At 39.7% G+C, this 26350-nt stretch overlaps 3 protein-coding genes across 3 annotated transcripts in view; all 3 read left to right on the top strand.

Annotated features, from left to right (window-relative positions):
- Nucleotides 1-1133: 1133 nt before the first annotated feature.
- Nucleotides 1134-2308, top strand: LOC133848820 (proteasome subunit beta type-7). Its single transcript, XM_062284516.1, has 3 exons — nucleotides 1134-1295; nucleotides 1349-1528; nucleotides 1590-2308. The coding sequence occupies exons 1-3, from the start codon at nucleotides 1216-1218 to the stop codon at nucleotides 2248-2250; spliced, it is 921 nt and encodes a 306-aa protein (XP_062140500.1). The 5' UTR covers nucleotides 1134-1215; the 3' UTR covers nucleotides 2251-2308.
- Nucleotides 2309-10130: 7822 nt separating this feature from the next.
- LOC133847789 (arylalkylamine N-acetyltransferase-like 2) lies at nucleotides 10131-11117 on the top strand. Its single transcript, XM_062283013.1, has one exon. It carries the CDS (start codon nucleotides 10210-10212, stop codon nucleotides 10861-10863), a length of 654 nt encoding a protein of 217 aa, XP_062138997.1. The 5' UTR covers nucleotides 10131-10209; the 3' UTR covers nucleotides 10864-11117.
- A 1831-nt stretch (nucleotides 11118-12948) lies between these two features.
- LOC133848020 (mucin-5AC) overlaps nucleotides 12949-26350 on the top strand; it is a 30178-nt gene continuing 16776 nt past the window's right edge. The window contains exons 1-2 of the mRNA XM_062283385.1: nucleotides 12949-13005; nucleotides 13471-13787. Coding sequence (XP_062139369.1) covers nucleotides 13674-13787 — 114 coding nt within the window. The 5' untranslated portion in view covers nucleotides 12949-13005; nucleotides 13471-13673. The remainder of the gene's footprint in view (nucleotides 13006-13470; nucleotides 13788-26350) is intronic.

Genomic DNA, 26350 nt, shown 5'->3' with positions numbered 1-26350 from the left:
AGTACCCTAAGCAAGCGCTCGTCAATATAAGTGAAGCTCGCCTGTCTGACCACGCCCACTTAGCCAGTCCGCCTTCACTAATATCTTGGTCCGCCGCCTAGTGAAACACACACACAAGAAATGAAAGACATAGATCAAAATTTTTGGCAATGACTTTTTTTATCCTCAAATCAATAACCAGAAATGTAATGCCTTGCATTTCTGCACAACTGTTTAGCAATAGTGGCAACAGTTGAGCAACAGTTGATGAAAAGTACTCAAAAGCTAGCTTGGCAATCTTTATGAACCTCCTCTGCCTGACCACGCCCACTTAAGACATTAACCTTCGCTATTATCTCGGTCCGCCGCCTAGTGAAACACACACACATACAAATTTCACACTTATAGCCAAATTTTTGGCAAGCCATTTTTTACATTTTTAGTCGAACTTATTACCACCAGCTAAAATTCGGTCGAAGTTCATAGAACTTTAAATTTATTTAATTTATGTTTAATAATTTATTGTTATAAAATATTTGATTTATTTTGCTTACTATGAGTAATGTTTAGTTAGGTAATTTTGAGATTTATTAATTGCTATTATAATTGTTGTTGTTGTTGTTGTTGAAGTTATTTTAGTCCATTCTTTTGTAACTCTTAGAGTAATTTATTAATTTGTAAAAGGAAATTTTAATGTTAGACTTATTGCTTCAATTTTAGAATACAAATTTGTTGAAATGGAGTTGTAGATTATTTGTTGCCTTGACCTTTTCAAAATTCACGTTCTAGCTAAGATAATATCAAGTATAGTATAATATTTATGACTTAATTTCTAATTAGAGAACAATAGAACCAATAGATGTGCAGATGAAATTCGTGTCATGGGTTAAGATAATCGTTGAAGCTGACAACTGGTTAAATTTTGCATAGTTGACACACACACATACACACACACAGACAAGAGAAGGATGCCGCAAGGACATGCCGAGTGACAGGCTGAAGATGGCCAGAGAAATGCACACATTTACCAATTAGGCGCTGTCACATTTGTTGGCCTAGTGGATATTTGCAATTTGCAAACCAAATGCAGTTTACTGCACTGTCTCTCTCTCTCTCTCTCTTTGCACATGTCAACAATTATTTATAGTAGGCGCTGTGTAATGCTTTACAGTAATAACAAAAGCAAATCCACTCGCAATAATTTTGTTCAAAGTCAGCTAAATTTCAGTGTGCAAAATGCTGTCCGAATTCCCTCTCAACAACAACTTGGATCCTGCCGATGTGGGTCGTGGCTTTAGCTTTGTCAACAGCAAACGGTGAAAAATAATGGAGATGTATTTCATTTAATTAATCACAACTTTAACCACAGCAATGGCGATCTGTTGCTGAAGGGCTACAAGCCACCGCAGGCTGTGCGCACTGGCACCTCGATTGTGGGCATCATCTACAAGGATGGCGTCATACTGGGCGCCGACACACGCGCCACCGAGGGACCCATTGTGTCCGACAAGAACTGCTCGAAGATCCATCGACTGCAGCAGCACATCTAGTAGGTAGCTTAACTTTCACTTTTTTGGATTAATCCATCCAAATTAAACTCGCTTTGTTAGCTGCTGTGGCGCTGGCACCGCTGCCGATACGGAACAGATGACACTCCTGACCTCAGCGGAGATGGATCTGCATGAACTGAATATGGGACGCCAGGTGCCCGTGATCTGTGCCAGCATGATGTTGCGCCAGACGCTGTTTCGCTATCAGGGTCACATCAGTGCCGCCCTCGTCTTGGGCGGAGTGGACAAGTATGGGCCGCATATCAATTGCATCTATCCGTGTGGCTCGATTGATAAAATTCCCTATGCGGCCATGGGATCGGGCACTCTGGCTGCCATGGCAGTGCTGGAGAATGGTTGGAATGCCAGTATTGATCTGGAGGAGGGCAAACAATTGGTGCGCAAAGCCATCTCGGCTGGTGTCTTCAATGATCTCGGCTCCGGTTCAAACATTGATCTGTGTGTGATCACCGCCAAAGGCGCCATTCCATTGCGCACCGAGACGATTGCCAGCGAGCGGGGCGAGCTGTTGGGTCAGTACTCGTTTCTGCCCAACACGACGCTGGTGAAGAGCGTCTCGATACAGGACATTGAGATCACCGAGGAGCGTATCTATCGCCCATCGCGTTCCACTTCGTTTGTGGAGACGCATTCCGAGTCAAAGTCGCTGCCAGAGACTTCGAGTGGCAGCCAGCAGCGACAATCTGCAGATAAAAAGTAATTCATGTAGCTTTTGTTGAGTCCAAAGTACGAAAATTCACTTAGCAATATTTAATAAATGCAAAAAAGTATTGAATGCAGCTTTTGACGAGTTAAAAGTACCAAAATTCACTTAGCGGCATAGTTTTCGTTACACACAATATTTAATAAATACACAACTTGTGAATGCTTTATTCAAAGTACCTTCGTGTAATGCCCAACTTGAGACCGCTATCAAAATTCGCATAGCGGCATATTTTCGATTATCACGATCAAATGAAGTGCATACAATATACGGAAATACTCCTATGCACCTGCTTCACTTAAAGTACTTTTGCTTAATGGTCAAATTGTGGCCGGTACTAAAATTCACTTAGCCGAATAAATTCTGTTTGACTAAATAAAATGTGCAGAGACTGCGCTGTTACTGCATTAACGTTTTATCGCTTGTGTATGTGTTTTAGGCTTAAGTTCTGATATACTGTGGTAAATAATACTGCACAACACCAACAATAAAATGATATAAATATTATTAATGTATTGTAGTCTGCTTTGAAATCGTATCATCAAACAAGATACATAACACATTTTATCGATTTTAGCAAAATATTTATTTATACTACATAATTTTAGCAAAATAGTTTGTAAACTAAATGGTCTGAAGCCTTTAAAGAAATATAAGCACAAGGTGGAGGAGAAATATTAGAAGCTCCAATCAAGGTACAAAACTAACTCTGTTAGTTTTCAAGGTTTCAAATTTCAACTTGATTCTTTTATGGTAATCATGAGAAAATCAATTTTAGTTCAAAATTTAAATACCAATAACGTTGTCGAATGTCATAAAATATGAAAATCCGGCAAATCAATTATTAATCATATCAATTTACTATGCATTCAATGCAAGGCAACTACAAAAATAATAAAATTGTCAAAAGGAAATTTGTAATTTCGGATAAAAGAAAACGAAACGAAATGTAAACAGATTTTCAACTGCTTTGGCTGGGTGAAATTTGGTAAAAGTCAGCATTAACAAGGAAATTTTTGGCTTTTTGCTCTGGCTCGTAATGGTTTTTTTTTTTGCCATGTGCGTTGATTACCAATCACAAGAAGTCAGTCGGTCAGTTATGCAGTTAGGCAGACACAGCTTACATAGCTGGAATTCTTGTGCTCCAGCGATAAGAGATAAGAAATAGAGATAGAGAAAGAGAGAGAGAGAGAGAGAGAAACGGACAGCAGCAACTTAGAAATGCATGTTCAGATCTGTAGATTACTTTAGTAATTAGGTATGGACTGATGAAGCTATTGCAAATTGTATTTGTTGCCGCAATCCTCACGTACACACACAGCTCAACATGTGTGTGTGTGTGTGTGTGTGTGTGTGTGTGCATGTGTATTAAGAAGAACTTCGAGCAGGTGCACAGTTATATCTACATACACATGCTATACACATGGCGACCAATGAATGCTGCACTTGATTTGCTCTTACCTTTATTGTGGCGCCAGCCATCCAGCCTTCTGTTGCAATCTCACCCTGCGCTTTCCCCCTCTCTTCCTCTCCACCTCCACTCTTCAACTCAACTGTTAGTGCTGTAACTGGCGTCCCGGGGCGTTGCTTTGAGTGTAGATCTCAGGTGGCTCCAGCTGGTGTTCTTGGGTGCTTATAAACAGGGCTCTGTGTGTGCACATTGCACATTTTAAATTAAATTTCTCTCTGTGTGTGCTGTTTGTTTCCTGTCGAGCTGTGGCTGACAGTTCTATCTCCTAGCAGCATTCCCCTCCCTACCACCCCCTCCCCCCGTTCTATCTTGCTTTTGTCTTTGTTTAACTTGAATGATTTCTTTTGCCTAGGTTTTGGCTCTGCTTAGGTTCTGTTTTGTTGTTGTTCCGGCCAAAACTGGCAAATGACAGAGCCGCAACAAATCCTTCTGGCTCTCTGCTTGGCCATCGAAAACTTTCATGGCATCCACTCAACTCAGCTCAACATTTTGTAAAACAACAACAGAAACAGAAACTGAAACTGAAACAGCAACAAGCTATTTGCTATTTATATTTTGTTCTGTTTTTTAATTAGTATTTGAATTCATCATAAATTTTGCTGCTCTCGAACTAAATGTGAAACTTAACTTTATTATTTGTGTACAAAATGGGCAGCAGGTGGCCAACAAGGTTGCTCGTTGCTCTTGTTCAGCAGTTGCCTCAAAAACCCGAATTAATTGAATCGTTGTTGGCCAGACTATATCCTGCAGTAGGTTACGTTAGGGGAATGTCCTTTTGCCCTGGACCTGCTGCACTCGGTTCGCTTTCTGCTGCTGCTGCAGGCAACTGCGTCGAGTGCAATTTAATTCAAATCGTGCGTAGCCAAGGGCAACCGTTACGCTTCCCCTATTCCCCCCTTTTGCTCCTTTGCATTCTCAGCCTCGCACTTTGTTAGTAGTAACGCACACACTCGCCCACATTTGAATAAGAAACCCGTTTTTGGTAGGGTAGTTGGGTGGGGAGGGGTGAAATAGTAAAGGCAAACTGAAGTGGTGTGTGGATGTGGCATGTGGCATGGGGCATGCCTCGCGTCGCTGCTTCACAGCTCCCTCAGGCACTTGGAGCTGGCACATTTTACATCCTGTTGTTTATGGGCACATATCCTTAAAGTTGAAACATGCAAACAACAACTCGGTCCAGCTACAAACATTTACATGTCCGTCTTCCCCACGCTTCCCCCAACTTCATCTTCTTCTCCTCGATGTTGGTCTTCATCTCCATCTCCGTCTCCATCTCCATCTCTTCTCCGTGTCCGTCTCCAGCTGCATTACTTATGTGCCGCACGGGAAATGGAATCAAAGGGCATACGACTGTGTGCAGAAAAGGCAAACCGAAACCGAAACAAACAGTGAATCCGAACAAATTTGTCGCTCAAACCAAGCCAAGTCGAGACAAGAGACGAGCGACGAGCGAGAGAGGAGAGACGAAGCAAACTGAGCCATGTGCCGCCGGATATTGACAGGCGAGCAATAAAAAGGACAAAAGGCGACAACAGCGACACCAACAGGCAGACAAAAGGACACCCAGCACATTGCTTATTTATACGCCACACACACACACACACACACACATACACAAATACATACTATATATACTTATGTATATATGTAGAGGTTTAAGGGCGACACTTTGGCACTCACTTGACGACCCTGATGGCTTTCAATTGCGATCAGGTTGCGGCTCACAAATGAGGCTCCCTCCTGCCTGCCTGCCTGCCGCTTTCCACTTCCCGCTTGCATCTGCCGCTTTCCTCCTGCCTGCCGCTTTCCGCTTGCAACTGCCGCTTGCATCTGCCGCTTGCAACTTTGGCGAGTAGCTCGTCAAGCTGGCCAGATTGCTTTCAGCTTTCTGTTTTCAACTTGCCGCTTGGCATTATCCATTACGCCTTAACTTAACATGCAGCTGCAGTCGCACACACACACACACACACACACTGTTGTCCACACGCACAGTGGGGCAAATGTCACACTACAACTATGTCGCTTCCATATTGATTCGCACAATCATTTATAATTGAAGCCAACTACATAAATTAATTGTACTCCGTCATATTTTTCTACACGAGGTTGTCCGGGGAAGTGGAGTAAAATTTTTGCACCCACTGTGGCACGCATCAAAATTCTGTGCACGGCGGTGGCTCAGTCCATGTGGATGATGCGGATGAGGAGGCTCAAGTTTGTCGTGGACCCGGACAGAGCACGTGATCTGGCATACGGACAAGTGTCCAGTTGGCCAGCGAGATGTGAACATGCCAGCCAACATGCACGAGGGCTGCTCAAAGAGTTCTCCAAAAATACAATTAAAATGTTGTGAGTGATAAACTATTGTATTCATTTGAATTTTTGTTGATTCTCAACAACTTTTTTCATTATTACATATGTGATATTAAATATTTATTCTCTTTATAAGCAACTGAACTGAAATATGCAAGCTTTATCTGTTTGTCATGAGAAATATGTGATTTCTATGCTATGTTCTTTTGCCTCGATGTTTACTATATACCAAAAGTATTTAATATTCCTAAAATTTTGATTGCATTCATATAAAAAGTATAGAAGTTACTATGGATCTTAGTTGCCTTAGTTCACAATCTAGTATATTTTTTACTCTATGGTATACTTTGAATGTAGTACTATATCAACATATATCATATTAAATTATATTATATATTTTGCTTATATTTTATTTATAGCTTTATAGTATATTCGCTCTATTGTCTTTGTGGTTTTTACAGGATATTATACTATATCTCGTGTTTATTTATTTGATGTACAATGTTAACAAATTATTTCTAAAGTTTTCCACTCCAATTTGATGATGTTTTCATGGTGAAAGTTAAATGTTCAATCCAGAAACAGATTGAGCCCACTTCGCTCACATAATCCGTTCAGCTATCCGTTCGCATATCTATCAAAAAATTGTCGCGCATGCTCCACGTGTAGCTGCATATCAAGCAGTGTCATGCGATTGGGCAGCTATTTATCGTGACTAACTGAAAACATACAGCAAAAAAAAAACAACAACAACAACAACAGGCACGTTTCGCTGAAGATGTAGAAGAAGCCCAAGAACGTGGTGCAGCGAAAGGAAGAAAGAGTGAGAGACTGAGAGAGAGAGATAGAGAGAAAGTTGTCTCACACCTCTCGTCTAACCAGCTAGTTGCCTATGTTTTTGTACGAAATTGTCACGCTGCACTCTGGACTAAGAAGACTAAATGTTTAGAGAAACTGGTAAAAATGGAATACTTGACTTTAGCACTGACATTTATAAGCATTAGCTTGTGCTCTTAGGAAATACATAAATAGATAATTAAATTAAAATTAAAATTAAAATTAATTAAAATGATCCAGACACTAAATTATAAGTTGTCAGATGTGTGTTAAAATAAATGAAATAAATTAAAACTATGCCTTTGAAATAACAATTTCTTTTTTATTATACTGATATGAATTCGTTCTTCATTTAAGAAAAATAACATTTATGACTTTCAAAAAATTTTGATCTTTCCTTACATTTTTATACCCGCTACCTATAGGGTAGAAGGGTATTATAACTTTGTGCCGGCAGGAAATGTATGTAACAGGTAGAAGGAGGCATCTCCGACCCTATAAAGTATATATATTCTTGATCAGCGTCAACAGCCGAGACAATCTAGCCATGTCCGTCTGTGTGTCTGTCCGTCTGTCCGTATGAAACACTGGATCTCAGAGACTATAAGAGATAGAGCTATAATTTTTTTTCGACAGCATTTTTTATGTTTGCACGCAGATCAAGTTTGTTTCAAATTTTTGCCACGCCCACTTCCGCCCACGCAAATCAAAAAAATCGAATAACAAGCGTAATTTTAAAGCTAGAGTTGCGAATTGGTATATGCAATATTTACTATAGTAGTTATGATTCCTGAAAATTTGGTTGCGATCAGATAAAATTTGTCGAAGTTATTAAAGAAATACTTTTGTATGGGCAAAAACGCCTACTTTCAAGGCGTCTTAGTTACTTTGGCTGACAATCTGGTATATTGTGCCGTCTATGGTATATTTTGAATGCGGTACTATGTCGATATACCAAATATACCATTTGGTATAATTTTAGTATTTTTGCAGTATATTCGGTATATTTTGAGAAAATGGGTAGCGGGTATCTCACAGTCGAGTACACTCGACTGTAGCTTTCTTACTTGTTTTACTTTGACTTAAAAAGAATTACATATATTTAGGGAGCGAGCTGCTATTAATTTATACCAACAATTAAGATATTTATATATGCGTTAACGAAAATAAAATGTTAAGATGAACCTTGAAGACGATTGTAATCATCTAAGGATCATTTCTCATCGATACTATAGAAGATATGAAAATTTATAATAAAAATTCTTTCTCTACCCCATAGTAAACTGTACCAAGTGTTTTTTTTTCGGCTGTTCACCCGCGACACGTTTGCCCAGCTAGAGCAAAGCTTGCTTCATTTTGCAACTTTTGCTCGAGCCGCTTGTTTGTCTTTGGCGTACATCAAAACCAAAAAACGAAAACATAAAATAGAAAAGAAAGTTAGTTGGCTGGCATTTAGCAGGCAGGACAATGGAGCACGCGCACAGCCAAGAGCAGATATCGCACACGGTTGTCCGTCTGTCCGTCTGTCCGTGGAATGCATGCCACGTCTGGCGACGTGCTTCACAGCTTAAACAGTGTTCGGGCATATGTCACCCGTCGACGGGCGTACTAAGGGAATCTCCAGCCCATATCTTGCTCTCTCTGTCTCTCCATCTCTCTCATACTCTCTTTCTCTTTTGCTCTTTATCTAAAGTTGTAACTGGGCGCACAATGCGCTTTAACGGAGCACTGTGCGCCACTTCATTATCGACAACACTTGCGCCTAATTAGCGGGGCAGACGCGGCGTATGCGCAATGAATAATCTCCCAGTTACCTTGGCAGCGACGTAGCACACAGCATGGCACACAGCAGGCAGGCAGCAACCTCACCGCAAAACTAGTCAACCAGGCAACCACACACGGCAATACGCATCTGCATGATTCCAAATCGTCTGCGGTCTGTTGCCAGCTGCCGTTGCGGTTCTCTGCCACTGCGGCGGCCACTTTATCAAAGCAACCACATCGCTGTGGCGAATGGCAAAGCTCGAATCGATGCTGGTTTTGTGGATGTTGTGGCGATGCCAGCAGAAAAATCGACAGCGATTGAATAATACAACAGGTGGATTTGCAATCAGGGTAATACTATACATATTGAATTACTCATAGATTTGGCCAGCCTAATAATTTGACCATCTAACAATTAATGAATGCAACTTAGGGATCCCTACTTGACAGCAAAGATACCCTGTAGTTAGTGTTAATTAAAGATCGACAGTTGATGTATAAATATTAATGTAAATAAACTTGTAATTGTATAGAACATTGAAGAAAATCATGTGCAATTCAAATTATAAGCAGCTGCAATACAAAGCCGTAACTGTAAGATTGATTCACTTGATCAACTTGTTGTGCTCGCATTACACTCATTACAGTTACGTATACGACACGTATGCCTGATTCCTCATTAAATTAATGATGTCCATGAAGGGCGCGCCATGTAATTTGCACAAAATAGGTTTCGACTTCGACATGCAAAAGGTTGAGCATTAAATGAAATTCCAATTGCACAGAATGTGCTAATTACGTATGTACATAAAATAATATCAAATGTCAGAGGAATGTGGGTGTGTGTAAGCTGCTGATTTTGGAGGCGGCAGCATAACAACCGCATTGCCATGACTCGAGCTCCTTTTTTGAAATCAGCATGCACATGTGCATCTAATTGAGTCGGGCATTAGACACGGTTCACTAATTATTCTGATATTAGTTACACATTGCGAAAGATGAGGCAAGCGCAAAGATTTCCAATTGTTTTCCCTGTATCCTGGCAACGTTTGAAATTGCATTCCCGCACATAAATCCCTTCCTCCGTTCCCAGCCGCCTCTATCGGCTTTATCCTCTTCCACATTTCATGCTTATTAGACGCATACCAATACGCCCACACACACACTCATGCGTGCACACGCACAGACTACGTATTCTCAAATTAAATTATTGTGTGGAAATTGAAGGCAGCAGTTGAAAAATACGTAAATTCCTTCCCTTTTAAGCTCTTATAGAACCACCGCAAATTTAAAATTGTTTTTCCAATGAACGTCTGCGAATTGCAATGCTTGATAGTATTTTTTGGTAGCATTTAAAATGTAACGACAATCTCGTCATATTTAGTATCGTTTTTGTTTGTCGATATTTTTAATTGCTTATCGATAATAAAAAAAATGTATGTAGGTATTTTTAGTATTTCAATTTCTCACTTGTGTTACGCTAATTGAATTTTAAAGATTTGGCCACACTAAGCTGTAGTCTGCATTTTCGCGATCACCTGTGAAAGACGAATAAACAACACGTTTATGTGATGAGTTCTATTTTACCGTTTGACGATGTTGAGTTCAAAGTTGTCACCGCCGAAGACAGTGAGCGTCTCATGCAGTTTCTGCATGTGCATTATTATCGCGAAGAGCCGCTAACTATCGGCTGCCCGCCCCCGGAGCCTGACGCCGAAGACGAGGCCTTCCTGTTGTCCAATGTGCCGCATGGCACCTGCCTGATGGCATTGTGTGGCGAACGTATAGTTGGCGCCGCCGTTGCCGGTCCCAAGATGCCGGACGAGGCCGAGCATCTGTTCGAAGAGGCCGCTCGCCTGACGGGCACCAAATGGGGTCGCATTTTGGGCTTCCTCGCAATTGTTGAACGCGATGCGAACGTTTTCCAGCGCTTTAACGTGCCCAAGGCATTGCATCTGCATGCTCTGGGCGTCGACGCAACGCTGCGTGGCCGTCGTATCGGTGAGCGAATCGTGTCTGCCCTGGGCAGCCGTGGACGCGAACTCGGTTATCCGGTGCTGACCACCGATTGCACCAGCGTCTACTCGGCACGTCTAATGGAGCGTCTGAACTTTCAATTGCTCAACACACTGCCCTATACCAGTTACGTGGATGTCGCGGGTGTGCAACTCATCAAGCCGCCTGCCCCACACGAGCAAGTGAAAACCTACGCGCTGCGATTGTAGCGTGGTCACATTTTCATACATACGCTTGTTATCGATAAAGTGTGTTATCAGCTTATCGCAGCTATTAGTAAATATGATTAGTTATTACACGACTGATGTGATTAATAATACTTACACATGTTTCTCTTGATATCTTTTTGTGGCATTTATGAGCTAAATTTTTTTGTGGACTGAATTTATGGATATTCCAATATGCATTTACAACTTACGATCAACTCTAAATAAAATGACAAATGGATTATAACTTATTATGGATACTTGGAGTCATTATTTCATATTTTTATAAGTTAAACAAACTTGCTAGACGTTTATAACGTACTACGGATAATTATTTTATTCAAAAAGTACCATCAACATCTAAAAAATGTAAGTACACCACTCTTTTTAATAATAACAATGATAGTACTCTAATAAATATTAAATTTCTTTTAAAATGCATACTATTAAAATTGTCTTGGGTCCGCACTTTTAATTATTTCACGGCCAAGAAATAATTTAGTTTGTTATAATTCCAGTCCGCTTAAAAGAAGTTACCAAATGAGAAAAGGGTCCGCCCAAGAGGGATGTTGGTGTACTAGAATTGTCCGCTAAAGAAGATATGTATAATGAAAATCGACAAAATTATTATAAATGATGTTGAGAAACACAATACATAGTTACTGATGTGACAAATTTGTTTTTATTTCCATGCTTTGAATTTAAGTTGTATTCCGAATATCATCTAAAATAAGTACACACATATAAAAAACAACTTGTAGAGAGTAATGTTAAGCAATAAGTAAGCTAGAAAGAAAAACCGAGGCCTTCAATAAGCTGCGTTCAAAAGTATGCTATGATTTTCAAAATCAACTTGCAAGTTCTGTTTAAATGAATGAATGCTTGCAGTTGTTTCGAAGAATATATTTAAAATTACTTTTTTTGTTGAATAATTGAACACGAAAATGAATTTTGAAAAGCTGTCAATGTAGTGATGTAGTTAATAGCTAAATACCACGTTTCACTTTCTTTCTCTTCGTCTCTTTTGCTCTGAATATTTGCATCGCAGTCTCGCTCGCATATTTGGCTATTTATGCTGAGCTGTGCTGTGTGCACTGATTAGGATAATGTATTCCTTGTGTCATGGGGGCAGCGACAAATGTAATCCGCAAAGTGAACTACCATCAGAGCGACGTGGCAGGAAGGAAGTGGCACTGGCTGTGACTATAGCTGTAGCTGTGGCTGTGGCTGTGGCACTAAAAGTGCCAATGCGACTCGGATGGGGCCATCATGGGGTAGGGATTATGCCAGTGAAGCTTGTGGAAGTGAAATCGAGCGCGTGAAGTTTAAGTGGCGACCATTGTCCATCGAAAATGGTTGTAATTGGAGCAAAGTTTGATGGACTCCTGAGAGGATACAGAGGGAGGGAAATGCGCTAGGGGTTTGTCCAAGGTCAGGCGAATGGGCGAAAAGAACTAACCGAAAGTGTCCAAACAAATCAACTAAAACTAAAGAAATGCTGCACAATAAAAGCATTAACTTTCGAGTGTGTGTGTGTGTGTGTGTCGGTGTCTCTGCCGCTGTCTGTGTGCGTGTGTATGAGTGTGTCCTTGAGCATTTTGTGCCAAATGCATAGGCAGTGCTTGTTGGCTGCAGAGGGCTCTGGCGAGGGACGGAAGCAGTAACAGTACCAGCAGCAGCAGCAATGGCACCAACAACAACGAAAACAACAACAGCGACAGCGACAAGAAGAGCGGGCAGCAAAGCTTAACACACACTTCAAGCGCTAAGCGAGCCACAGTCACGTACATTTTATAAACTTCATGGCACGCCAGGCCCTTTGTCTGTCTATCTCGCTCTCGCTTCCACTCGCAATCACATTCTAGCTCTGTCAGTCGCCTCGTCTCGTCTCGTCTTTTCGCTTCGTTCGTTCGTTCGTTATTGCTTCTTCGCCTCGTTCGTTCGCCTGGCACACTCGCACACACACTGAGCTTGTGTGCACTTTGTCTCGCTTGCGCTCGTCGGTATGCTGCACTGTTAGTGGCGAATTTGCCGCAAAGCTTTCGCTTTCGCCGCAAATCCTCGTAACGTTGTCACTGGCGCCATTCAAAAGCAGCTGCCATCGCCGCCGAGACGCCAGAACAATTCGTGCCGCGTGCGCGTTCGGTTCGTTTCGTTAAACAGTGGCTTCATTAGCTGCTGCTGCTGTTGCTGTTGCTGTTCACTGAAGTTGCTGGTGTTGTTGCTACTGCTGCTTCTGCTGATTCCGTTGGCTTTTGTGCTCTTCTCGCAATTGCGAAATACATGGCGCCAGTTTTGTTATTCCTCCACTGCCTGTCTGTGTGTGTGTGTGTTACAGAGTGTATGTGTGTGTGTGTGTGTGTGTGTTCGTTTCAGTGAAAGTAAACAAGCCGCATGGGCGCCGGCAATTCGACAAAGCACAAAAAACCATCTAACTCCACTGAGTAGCAACAACAAGAAGAAGAACAACAACAGCGACGACAACAGCAACAACGGCAGCAAGTGAAAACCCAGCAAAGAAAAACTCGGGAATCCAGATTGGAATCCATTCATTCATTTCATTGAAATTCGTCCTCGTTTATCAGAACTGTTTTTTGTTGTTTTTTGTAGTGCAAATCGCTGGCAATTCACAATAAACGCCAACCACAAACTCGCAAAATAAAAAATACAAAAAAATACGAAAAAGAATTACACCGAAAACAAACATCGAGCAAACACAAAACCATACAAAAATCCAAATAAAAATTCGGTAAAAAAACGAGGGAGAAATACAAAAACAACTAAAAAAAAAAGAAGAAGGAAATAAACTGATAATGCTGCGAGAGGTGCAACAAAGACGTACCGCTGTCAACTACAGCCGGCTCTGGATGTTGCCCCTGTTGGGCCTATGCATCGCCAGCTTTGGTCTCCGCTGCGATGCACGTGCGGTAAGTGGCCCATTGTGGTCGTCGATGTTGTTGTTCTCGGTGTGCCCTTTACTCTTTTTGCCGCGGGGGGCATGCCTCACGAACATTGCTACACATGCCACACATTCCGTCCGCATGCCGCGCGCACGAGCTAAGCTCTTGGCTCGTGGCCACATTCACCGCTATCCGTTAAACTCTAACAACACAAACACAATCGCAATAACAATCGCGATTACTTCATTTCGCACAAAGTCATCGACATCGATAGTGAAGTAAATACGGAGAGCGTTTGTCAGTGAAGCGTTGAAGAATGTCGCACAAAGAGGAATTGCTAAATTAAGTGCTCTCAAGAGAGGAAATGCAGTTTGGCTTGGAGCGCGAGCCTCAAAAGTTTTTTCATTTATTTTTCTCCTTTTTGTTCGACTTTTGTCTTAAAGTCTTAGATAATAAAGAACGAAGCTTTTCAAACAATATTCTAAAATAAATTTAAAATGATTTATAAAAGAATCTTACAAAAAAAAGTCTTAAATGCAATTTGGTTTTAATCGCCAACCTCAACAGTATTTTCTTTCTTCATTCCTTTTGTTCAACTTTTTGTTGTCTATGAAAATTAACGAAAAGCTTTTCAAATAATGATATATATACCAAATTAAAAATAATTTAGAGAAGAATCTTACAAAAAAGAGTATAAAATGCAGTTTGATTTTAAGCGCCAACCTCAACAGTTTTTTCGTTTTCTTCTTCTTTATCTTCAATGGCTAGTTGTCTAAAAAAATAAACGAAATACCTTAAGTCTCAGATGATATTGAACAAAGCTTTTCAAATAATGATATAAAATAAATTGAAACTTTAACTAGTTTATAAAAGAATGTTTCAAACAAAAAGTAAAAGTTGAAAGTTAAGTAAAATATTTAGTCTTATGAGAAACATACATATGCACATATGTATATGTATGTGTTATAATATGTATCTTTATGTTACGCATTTTGGAAACTTACCCAATAAACTTGGTGTAAAGCTCTCACATTAATGTAGCTGTCAATTAATGAAATTGGGAACACATATCGAAGAGCGTCTCGGAAACTTAACATGTAATATGCTCATCCCCCCCTCAGCAAATGGCAATGACACTGACAAGCCCAATGACAGGCCCTTTTTGCTGTTTTGTGTAATAAACCCGAGAGAAGCGGAGACAAAGGGAAGCAACAACAGCTTGGGGAACCTTTGCAGAAAGCATATTCTAGACGAGTCTAGATTTAGTTGTGACACGAATATTCTATGCGACGACGATGCTACCAATCAAATGTCCTTGGAACTGGAACAGTTTTAATACTTTTTTTTCGTTCGTTTTCATTTTTTTTTTTTTTTTTTTGCTTGTCTTTTTGCGTTGAGTATTTGTGAAAGTTCTTGATGGCGAGTGATGGACTGGTTTCGGGGTCAGTGAATAGAGCGATTTAAGCGTTACTCACCAGCAAAAATTGTTTTTCATGGCTGGCGCCAATGTTGGGTGTGTGTGTGTGTGTGTGTGTGCGTGTGTCCAGTGTCCTCCGTTCTGTGTCCGGTGGGCGTAGGCCACCAACGATGACGATGATGATGATGTTGTTGATGGTGCTGCTCTGCTGCTGGCAGCACTTCGAATTGCCCAATTTATATGCGCAAACTGGCGACTCTTTCTCTTTCTCTGACTCTGACTCTGACTCTCTTTGTGTGTCTCTCTCGCTCTCTGTTTGTGTGTGTGTGTGTGTGTGTGTGTGTTTTGGAAGTAAATCAAAAACGTGAACTCTTGGCTAGCCAAGCCAAAAAGTTTTTTCTTCTGCTCGTTTTTCGTTCTCGTTTGTGGGGGCAGCTAAAAGCGGCGTCAATACGTCGCCGTCGCCGTCGCTGTTTCCATTGCTGTGTCGTCTGCCAAAGCAATTCGCCCAGTCTAAATGCCAGATCCTTGCCTGGTTGACTTGTTTTGCTTGCTGCGAGTTTATCCTTTCAACTGGACCTCGTCCGTCCGTCCCATCAACCGTCTACCAGTGCCATTTTTCTTCCGTTTGTTTTGCTCTACCTCTTGTTGTTCCTGTTGTTCCCGCTACTGCTGCTGCTGCTGTTGTTGCTGCTGCTGTTGTTGCTGTTGCTGTTGCTGTTGCTGTCCACCCGCCCGTAAGCACGCTGCGAAATGAATAATTTCTGGGAATTTACTAGAAAATTTTATTCATATAAATCACAAATTAAATAAGTTTTTACGACGTTGTTCAGCGGTTGCAAGCCACTACAAAACTTATTTGTGTTCTCATTCCCCCGTGTTGTAGACTCATTGTTGTTGTTGTTGCTATTGCTGTTGTTGTGGTTCCTTCATGTTGCCGGAGCCTAAAGGACTAGCTGGGTTTGCCTTGCGGTGCCATTTTATATGTATCGCCGTCGTTGCCGCCGCCGTCGCCGTCGTCGTTGCCTCTCCACCGCTCACCCCGCTCATCAGTTTGCTATTCCCTTGCCGCACTGTTTCCCCTTTCCCCTCTGCCCGTTGCCCCGCCGCACAGCCTTTTGGCATTTGCCCTTTTTTTATGGTCGTGTAATTTTTTGTTGGGCTTTTTATTTATGCTTATTATCGTGATTGCTTTTACCCGTAGCGAGAGCCATAGCCATAGTCGCCGCAGGAGTTGCCTCTACAGCATTACGCACTTACACACACACACAAACATACCTTTTTTGCACTCGGGGCAGTTCCAGCAGTTGCTCTAATTCAATCAACAATACTTTTTTGTTCTCGACAGGAATAGATTCAAGTTTGCATAGATTAAAAAGAGTCGGAAAAATACTTTTGCCAGAAAATTGCAATGTAAATACTCGCATATTTAAACGAAATTTCAATGCTGTTTAATATTGAGTATACTAATTTTGCTAGAAAGTTGCAATGTAAATTTACATACTGAATATAAATTAACTTTCTAGCAAAAAAATATAAATTTACTAATTTTAAAATTACTACAGGAAATACTGTGAGAATTTTGTTAAGTTGAAGATTATTTTAGAAAGTTTGTGAATTATTTGAAATAAATATAGCTAGTTGCCAAGCAACCCTCGTTCTAATAGTAGAGTAGACTGCCATGTTTATACTACATTCATTCACATTGCTGTGGTGCTGTGGTTGCTGCTGCTGCTTTGCTTTTTGTGTTGCTCATTTTGCTTTTTGGTTCGTTGGTTGCCTGGGCTTGGCTTGGCTTGGTTTCCATTCTGGCTTAAGACAAAAATGTTGCCTAGTTTTTGGGGGGCATGCGGCAAGCTAGTTGCAGATGCATTAATAATGCAACATTAGCAGAGCAAGAAAGAGAGAGAGAGAGAGAGAGAGATAGCGACAACAACATCTACAAATACTATGTCTGCCGGTTGCTGTCTGCTGTCTGGTGTCTGCATCCACCTAACATACATAGATGCCCGTTGGCAAATGCTTTTCATTTTATTCATGGCATCCACGTGCGGGTGACACGACTGAAAGCAATTTACGATGTGGTCGCCGCAACAACATGCAATTAATCATAGCAGTTGCCCACCTACTTCATCTCCTCCTCCTACTCCCCAGCTGGCAAACACATAGTCATTGCCAAAAGAGCCACTGGCTGCTCCACTTTCACTTTCAGTTTCAGTTTTTACTAAAACACACACACACACCAAGGACGCCTCGCCCAGGCGAAGGCCAGCACAGCACAGGACATGGTAGAGAGACACACGGACAACACACAATATAAAAGTAAAAAAAAAAAAAAACAAAAGTAAAAAACTACTGTCGAGTGTGCTCGACTATGAGATACCCGCTACCCATTTTGAATAAAAGCAAAACTGTGCGATAATCATTTTAAAATATACCGAATTAATATAACGCAAAAAATACTAATAATATGCCCAAAGTTATATTTTGGTATATTAATACTGTGTTACGAAATATGCCAGATTGTCAGCCATAGCAACTGAGACCCGTAAAATATTTGGTATATTGATTTAGTACGACATGCAAAATATACCATTGTGTGCAAAACTAAGACCCGTAGTAAGTAGGCGATTTTTACCACATATAGTAAAAGTATTTCTTAAATAACTTCTACACTAAATACATAAATACTGGCGTTAATATTGTAAGTACCAAAAAATCACGGCACCAATTTCAAAATTAAGCTTTCTATTCGATATTTTCGATTTGAGGGGGCGACAAACAAACTTGATCTGCGTGCAAGCATTACAAGTGCTGTCGCATCTCTAATATATCTCTATATATTAAAGTCTGTGAGATCTAGGTGATCATACGAAAGAACAGACAGACAGACGCACATGGCTATTTCGTCTCGGTTGATCAAGAATATATATACAATATAGAGTCAAAAATGCCTCATGTCTGTTACATGCACTTCCCGTAGGCATAAAGTTATAATACCCTTCTTCTCTATGCGGTACCGGGTATAGAAATGAAAGAGAAAATGAAGAAAAATCCAAAAAACTGGCAGTTGAAAAACCAAAGAATTCGACCTTGAGCCAGCTGCAACTATTTCGCACATCAAATCATAATTTATGGCTCCAACCAACAACAACAACAAAAAAAAAAAGAAGAAAGAATCGAGCGTATGGCAATCAAAGTGAGCCTGCAACGTGCCACCTCTCGCTCTCGTATGGCAAGTGGCAAGTGGCAACTGGAAACTGGCAACTGGCGGTACGCAGTCGCCCACATAATTATCACTTTGATTTATGGCAGCATTTTCGCAGCCAATTACTTCGCGCCCAGCTTGGCAAAAAGAATGAAAGGCAAAAACAACAACAACACATAGAAAGAGAGAGAGAGAGAAGAGTATGGCAAAAGCGGAAACGGAAATCGCATGGAATGTGCTGTGCTGTGTGCTGTGTGCTGCATGTGGCAGGCAATGTGACGCAGACCTTCCACGAAGCAAAGATCAAACATTCAACTGGCAAAAACTAGAGGAGGCCTTCATCGCATGGCTTGCGTGCCATGCAAATCACCTTCAGAACTCACTCATCATCATCATCGCCATCATCTAAATAGCTTTCCCCCCAATTACATTGTAATCCAGCAATCGAGTTGCAACGTCTGTTCAGGCTGTGCAACCTTCAGCTGAACAAATCTAAAAGAAATACCATTACATTACATTGATGAGCTATGAAGTGCACTTTTTCATATGGCGAAATTACAAAATATGATTCAAGTGCTGTCAATTTAAAAAGTATTAAAACAACGCTAAGGAGGGATAGTAATTGATATACATATATGTATGTATGTATATATATGAACAAGTTATTTTCAAATTAAAACTAATACTCAACAGTTTCGAGTAGTTATTATATGTATGTCTTAATAGCGTGTAATTAATCTTTTATGAACATACATACATATGTAGACAACTATTCGCTTAAGTGAATATGTGATTGGCTTCAGTTATCGCACTGACAGTAAAAATATAGTCCAATAAAATAAATAATTAATTTTAAATAATAGTCCCCAATGCTGTTTGTAACTTAAGTGAACTTGAATATAATTATTTAAAACTTCATGTTTAAATTAACAGTTTTTTATACCCGCTAAAATTGTAGAAATTAAGTATTTAAGAAATATTTTTGTATGGGCAAAAACGCCTACTTACTACGGATCTTAGTTGCTTCGGCTGACAATCTGGTATTTTTTTGCACTCTATGGTATAATTAGAATGTAGTACTATATCAATATACCTATATTATACGTTGGAATATTTTTAGTAATTTTGCAATCAATTAAATTAGTATATTTTAAAATGAATACCGCTTTTAGCTATTTAGCTTTTATTCAAATTGGGTAGCGGGTATCTCGCAGTCGAGCACACTCGACTGTAGCTTTCTTGTTATAATATATTAGAGCTGTTTATATCTTAAAAGAATTTGCTTAAAAATAATTTAATTAAATTTTACATTAACAGCGCTGCCAATATATTGAAGCTGTTTATAGCTTCAGCGAATATTGAAGATGTTTTTAAGTATACGAAATTTCTTAATAATAAATGAATTAATTAAAATTCACATTAGAAGTATTTCATCTGTTTAAAACTTCATTAGAATTAGTTCAACATAATTTAATAAAATTCTACTTAAAATTAACAACTCCAATACATTCATCGGAATTGCTTTAAAATAAGTAAATCAAATTCTAAATAAAAACAACATATCAAATATATTGAACCAGTTTATTACTTCAGTCGAGTTGCTTAAAGCGAACTAGTGCAAATATCTTTTTCAGGTGGCATAAATTTCATTTCTGTAGTTCAGTTGCTTGAGGCTTCTCTGCTCATGCTTAAGATTTGCACTTAGATTGAGCTGAGATTGTGCAGCATATGTATGCATTATAGTATTCTCAGTAGACAGATGTCAGCGCATCTATTTACTATATTTATTGCCAGATAATTGTCAGGCCATTTATTTTATGGAGCATTCAATCGACTTGCTGCAGCAGCAGCAATGCAGTTTTGTCTTTGTCTTTGTCTTTGTCCTGGCAAGCGGTAATCAACTCAATTGCGCTCGTCCTTGTCTCCTTTGACCCGATTCGGGAGTCCCTCAGCGCCTTGCAACATTGTGCAATGCATTGTGCATTGCGTACTATATGCGTATGCGGGTGTCGCCGTCTCAGTCGCAGTCGCAGTCGCAATCGCAGTCGCAGTTGGTTGATTTCCCTCCCATTTCCCACTTTCCACTTCGTCTGCGCTCGCTCCCTCTCTCTCTCTTTTGCAAAGCGAACGAGCTGGCACAAAGCAAATGCCCTCTGCATTCCCTTTCCCTTCCCTCATCTTTTACACACACACACACACAGAGCGAGTCCTTTTCCCATTTTGGCACTGCTGGCGCCTTTCGGTCCGGGTGCTTTGTTTAACGCGCCGCACGCCTCGTTATGCACAAACAAAGCGTCTCGCTTCAATTTGGCAGCAAATTATAAAAGTCAGCATCTCCAGCAGCAGCAACTGAAGCAGCAGCAGCAGCTTTGTGCAGCACGTGCCGCTTGAAACTATCGACAACGATACATGGCGAGGCGCATTTTAAGAAGTGCTTTAAGCTTACACCAATTACCATTTTCAACTCTGCGCATTTCAATTTTAGTTCTAGTTAAAAAGCAGTTGTTGCTGCCCTTTGAACTTCATTTCAATTTACGAATAATAATAGTGAAATAAATATGCAGTTAACCTTACCGAATGCTTAATTATTAAACAGTCGCAGTGAAATTTGAATTTTAGTTCTAGTTTTAAAGGAAGCTCTTTCTGCCCTTTCAATTCATTTCAAATAGCGAGAATAAAATCATAGTATGAAATAGAACAGAAATTTTAGCTTGCAAGTGCCAGAAAACTTTGCGCATTTCTATTTTGAGTAAACAAAAGTAACTATGAACATTTTACAATACTTCATAGAATTATAAGCTAGCAAGTTTTCAACTGCAACTTTCTCTATATGCAAATTTGAAACTGTATTTTCAAATAATGAATGTTGAAATTCTGGTAAAGACTCGTTTACTGCGTGACGAAATGTCGTAAACTAAATTATTTTCAAATTGTAGATAGTGAGTAGATTGATCAAAGTTTAATTTTTAGAAAGTAAAAAACATGAATAAGAATAATTTTAAATTAAGCAGCAGATTTATCTAGCTTTATAGTGAAAGGAACAAATATAACTACGAATTATTTGAACAACAAAATAAATTCCTTTAGGTGCAACAAATTTAAACTTTGTGTATTCTCAATGACAAGAAAATAAATGTTGTCGCTCTGAACATATTTCACACATCTTTAACATTTTTGTAACATTTCTGCTAGAGTGCAAGAATATAATTGACTCTCCAAGCATACAAAAATATGCAAGTATTTGCAGCATTTAAATAAATGCATGAAGTCAGCAAACCGAACTATTAATATTTTTAGTAAATTTAAAACAATTTGAGTTGAGCTCTCACAATTTATTGCGCAAATATTCAAAATAGTTCACTTGTCGAATTGATAACAATTTATGTGAAAATACAAGGAAATTAAATATTTTTACAAACACTCGCACACAAATTTGTGTGTATTTCTTTTTTGAGAAAAGCTCGAAGAATAGCAGTAGAATATTATTTGGATGATGGAATGTTGTGTGTGCTATTCGCTTTTCTAATTACTTGGGGGCCAGCCGCAGACAGTGGAAAACAATGGGCAACAACAACAATCATAATAGGATGAAACGAAGAAAAAAATATGAAAACAGCAGCTGGTGAAGCAATGAAGGCAAATTAATTTGCGGACATTTGAGACGGCGGTCAAAGTTCAGCGCATAGAATGAATCCGGCTGACGATAATGAGCATAGGCGTAGCAGCTGTAATGAGGCTGCTCTTTTCTCCCCATCTCTCTCTGTGTATGTGTGTGTGTGTGGTTGTCGATGGCAACAACCATTGATGCAATGCTGATGATGATGATGATAATGTTAATGATGCTGTTTCTGCTGTTGATGAGCGGCTGTTGGGCGATGCTGGCGTTGAAACATTATCGTTCACTTGGGTATCATTGATAACTAATGTTTGCCCATTAATCGAGGCAGTCAGCAGTTGTTGTTGTTGTTGCTGTTGCTGGCCGTTGCCTGCCTGATTAAGCCAAGCTCATACAGCACGCAAACAACAACAACAACAATGACCGAAAACACGCTGGCCAAAAATGGCAACTGGCAGCAATTGGGCTCTAATGCGTGTTAAACTTTTTATGTTGCCCATGTCCTCTCTGCTTAATAATTGAACAATAAAGAATGTCATTAAGTAATTTGTGTATGTTCAGCCATAAAACATACACCCACCCACACACACACACACACATTCAAGCATACACACACGCACCCATGTGCATTAATTGTTAATTTAGTGCTCGTTTAAGTTTAATGATTCGTGGGCATGAAATTTTAAAGTTTATTGCCCAACTCTGCCTCAACAAATTACAGATGTGCGGCATTTGCAGCAAATGAAATACTTATCCCATCAACCAAGCACACACACACACCCTCGCACACACACACACACACTCGCACACACCCTCAGCCGCTGGCACAACACATATCAAAAAGCCCTTAACCCCCCTCGAAAAATAAAACCAGTGATTCATGTTAATTAAATGTGACACAACTTTAACAACTTTTCTTTTCGGCTTCGGCTTCGGCTTTGGCTCTCTTTCTGCACCCTGTAATCTCACGCTCACATCGGGTATAATGATAAGCATCTAACACATACTTAAAGTAACACTCAATGATTATGATAATTGTTTTTTATTTCACCAAGTTTAGAGATCTTTTAGATGTCCTTGCTTACTGTGCAATTTACAATTTTAGAGTTGTTTAGTTTTGTTTGGTAAAATGCAAATTTAATTTAACTGCTGTATGCGATGTCACGTGTCGTATACTTGATTATTATCATAATGCCCCGAAAAGTATGCTACACATTTTATATAATTAAATCGAAGCTTTGTTTTACAAATCGAGAGTAGATTAGCAAATCGTTGACAGTTAACAAATGTAATAGTTTATGCCATTTAACTGCTCATATATGAAATAAGTTTAACATGTGTATGTAGATCTAATTAATAGCGAAGCTATTCCAAATCGATTCATCATGCAATGCAACTCCTGCTTTTAAACATTGAAGCACACGGCTTACTTTAGTAAAATGTAAATTTAATTATACTGATGTATGCGTTGACACGCGTCGCATACTTAATTATTTGCGTAGTGGCCCGAAAAGTATGCTACGGTTTATTGTATAACATTTAAACGAAGGTTTGCCTTAAAAATGAACAGTTTATTTTAAGAACCAATGCAATAGCAACACAAAACCTTAAAAGTAGATCAACATTTGCATAAACACAGATAAAACGTTATGACATTTAACAACTTATATGTAGAAGAGCTTTAACATAGCTATTCAATTAATATCGAGATATTCAAAATGGATTAAACCACACGGTTTACTTTAGTAAAATGTAAATTTAATGTAACTGCTGTATGTGCTGTCACGCGTCGTATACTTAATTATTTGCATAGTGCCCTGAAAAGTATGCTACACTTTTTTAACGCAGGTTTAATTTGAAAGTAGATTAACTTGCACCTAATATTTGATTAAGGTTGCAGTTAGTGTCGATTCCTGTTCTGTGTAGTAATCTTTATGAACGGCCTTAACATAGATATTCAATTAATAGCGAACATCGATTCATTATCCAACTGCAACTGCTGCTGTCTTTGTGTCTCTTTTGAGCTTTGAACCGTACAAAATGCGACGCCTCAGCAATTGTTTCTTTTGTGGCTACCGTCTAACGGCCTGCAGGTTTATCTCAATGCTCACATCATCATTCCGCTGTCCGTTAAGATAGCGTTCGACTGCGACGATTTTGATATTGATATCGATCAATGGCCAAAAATTCGTGTAGCCGAAAGTTTTGTGCTTTTAATTAGAAATCGACTCCTCCGGCAATTCATGTGCAAGTTTTATCTCATGGCTGAGCTGAGCACACGCGGCACATTTTTGTGCTGTCGCACGGTGAACAGCGAATCGACGGAGCACGGGATGCGCAATCAAAGTTTGTCAACGTTGCCATAAAAGGCAAACTCCCATAGAGTGCCGTGTGTGTTGCGTTTGTCGTGTGTGTGCAGAGAGACCGCACAATAAATGACATGATGATGATACTTCAATATTAAGCACATGCACATGGTCGTGTTTGTGGCTGTTCAAACTTTTCAGTTGCCAATTTAATTGAGCCAAAGTTCGGATAAGTATCAACAAAGTTCGCTCCAGTGGCGAGCACAGAAACTATTCAATTATTGTGCACAGCACAGCAATTGAAAAACCTTAAGATATTAAATGGTTTACAGCAACTTTAAAGAAGAACTTAATTGCTTTGGCTGCATTTAGTTTCCTGCTATTAATATATATTTCATTTGGCGTGGAATTTCATGATGTTTTCATAAGGTATCTTTGCGGGTCTAGTTTCTAGTTTTGTTATTTTTGCTGATATTTTCTTTGTGTCGGTAACAATCGCAGTCGGTGCATTTGATGTTGAGTCGGCCATTTTCGTTGGCTTCCTTCCCTGTGTGAGTGTTCAAGTTTAACTGCTCCCGTCCGTCTCTCTCTCTCCCTCGCTCTCTCTCTTTCTCTCAATTTCAATTAGAAACTTTAACTGCCTCTCACACCAAAAGCAGAGTCTCAGATGTGTTGCTGCTGCTGCTGCTGCCTTTCAAATTGTCGTCAGCAATGGCGAATGGCTTCTACTGCTGCTGCTTCTGTTGCTGCTGTGGCGCCTCAGTTTGTGTCTTGGGTGCAGCAGCTGCTGGCAGCGCATTGCTGTGCGTTTCTTTTACCGTTTTGCAGTCTCAACTGAGATAATAAGAGTGAGAGAGGGCTAGCGACTAAGTGAAAGAGAGAGAAAGAGAGCAATTTAATTTCTTTTCAGCTGGCATTCGTAGCGTCTTGTGATGAAGCTGCAACGACTTGGCAATTCACCAGCAGCAGCAACCAAGTTGAATATAACTGCGGCATATATGTATACACACACACACACACACGCATACACACACACACAAAGAGTCGCATATATATGCAGCACACTATTAGAGTAAATCACTTAAGCCGGTTGCAAAATAAGATGAAAAAATAGTAAAGAGCGTAGAAATTCGCACACTGCCAACTGTGGCCTTTTCCCTCAGATAGAGATCTCTAGATAGAGAGACACAGGCACTTGCAACAGCTTAGAATATTGTAGTATTCGAAATGACTTATGTACATAATATATGTATATAAATGTATATGTGTTGTATATACACTATACTTGTACAATATGCTTAAGTGCGACTGTTAATATTTTGAGTCTTTGCGTTGAGTGCATTATTCAGCATTGGCTCGAAAGTAGCGCAAGGCTTTGAGGATGCACACGAAATTACGTTAGTATCCTTGGGCTTAAAACGCATGTCAAACGCAGACCACCGCAAATAACTAGAGAAAGAGACACAGAGAGAGGAGAGAGAGAGAAAAAGTGAGGAAGAGACCAATTGCGAATTAGTGATAGAAAGCCACAGCAGATGAAAAGATAACTGGCAAGTAAACTTGCTGCTTACTTGTCGTAAACTGCTTGCTTAAGCGCTTTATTTCCCATTGTGTTTTGGCGACACTTTCACTCTTAATATGGCAAATATCAGCAGTTGAAGCGAGACAGCTCGATGCGATAAACACAACAACAACTAGCTACTTTCAACGACTGCGAGATACCTTCTATGCAGCGCAGAAAAGTATGCTACAAAATTGTAGGAATGTAGTGGGAAGTAGGAAACGAAAAAGAACCAATTCTTGTGTTTACCTTATTTGAGTTATAAGCTATTTTTGAAGTCACGAAAAGTATTCTTGCTTACTTTTTAGACTATTTTGGAGATCTTCAAAAGTATTCTATAACAAATAAAATTAAATTTAATATATTTTTAGTTTTACAAAAAATTCTCATACATTAAACTACAATTAACTACAGCAAGATAACCTATTTGACTGCGAGATACTTTCTATGCAGCGCAAAAAAGAATGCTCAAAAATAAAATA

Source organism: Drosophila sulfurigaster, chromosome X (genome assembly GCF_023558435.1).
Source record: "Drosophila sulfurigaster albostrigata strain 15112-1811.04 chromosome X, ASM2355843v2, whole genome shotgun sequence".
NCBI lineage: Eukaryota > Metazoa > Arthropoda > Insecta > Diptera > Drosophilidae > Drosophila > Drosophila sulfurigaster.
This window is presented reverse-complemented; position numbering and strand designations above follow the sequence as displayed.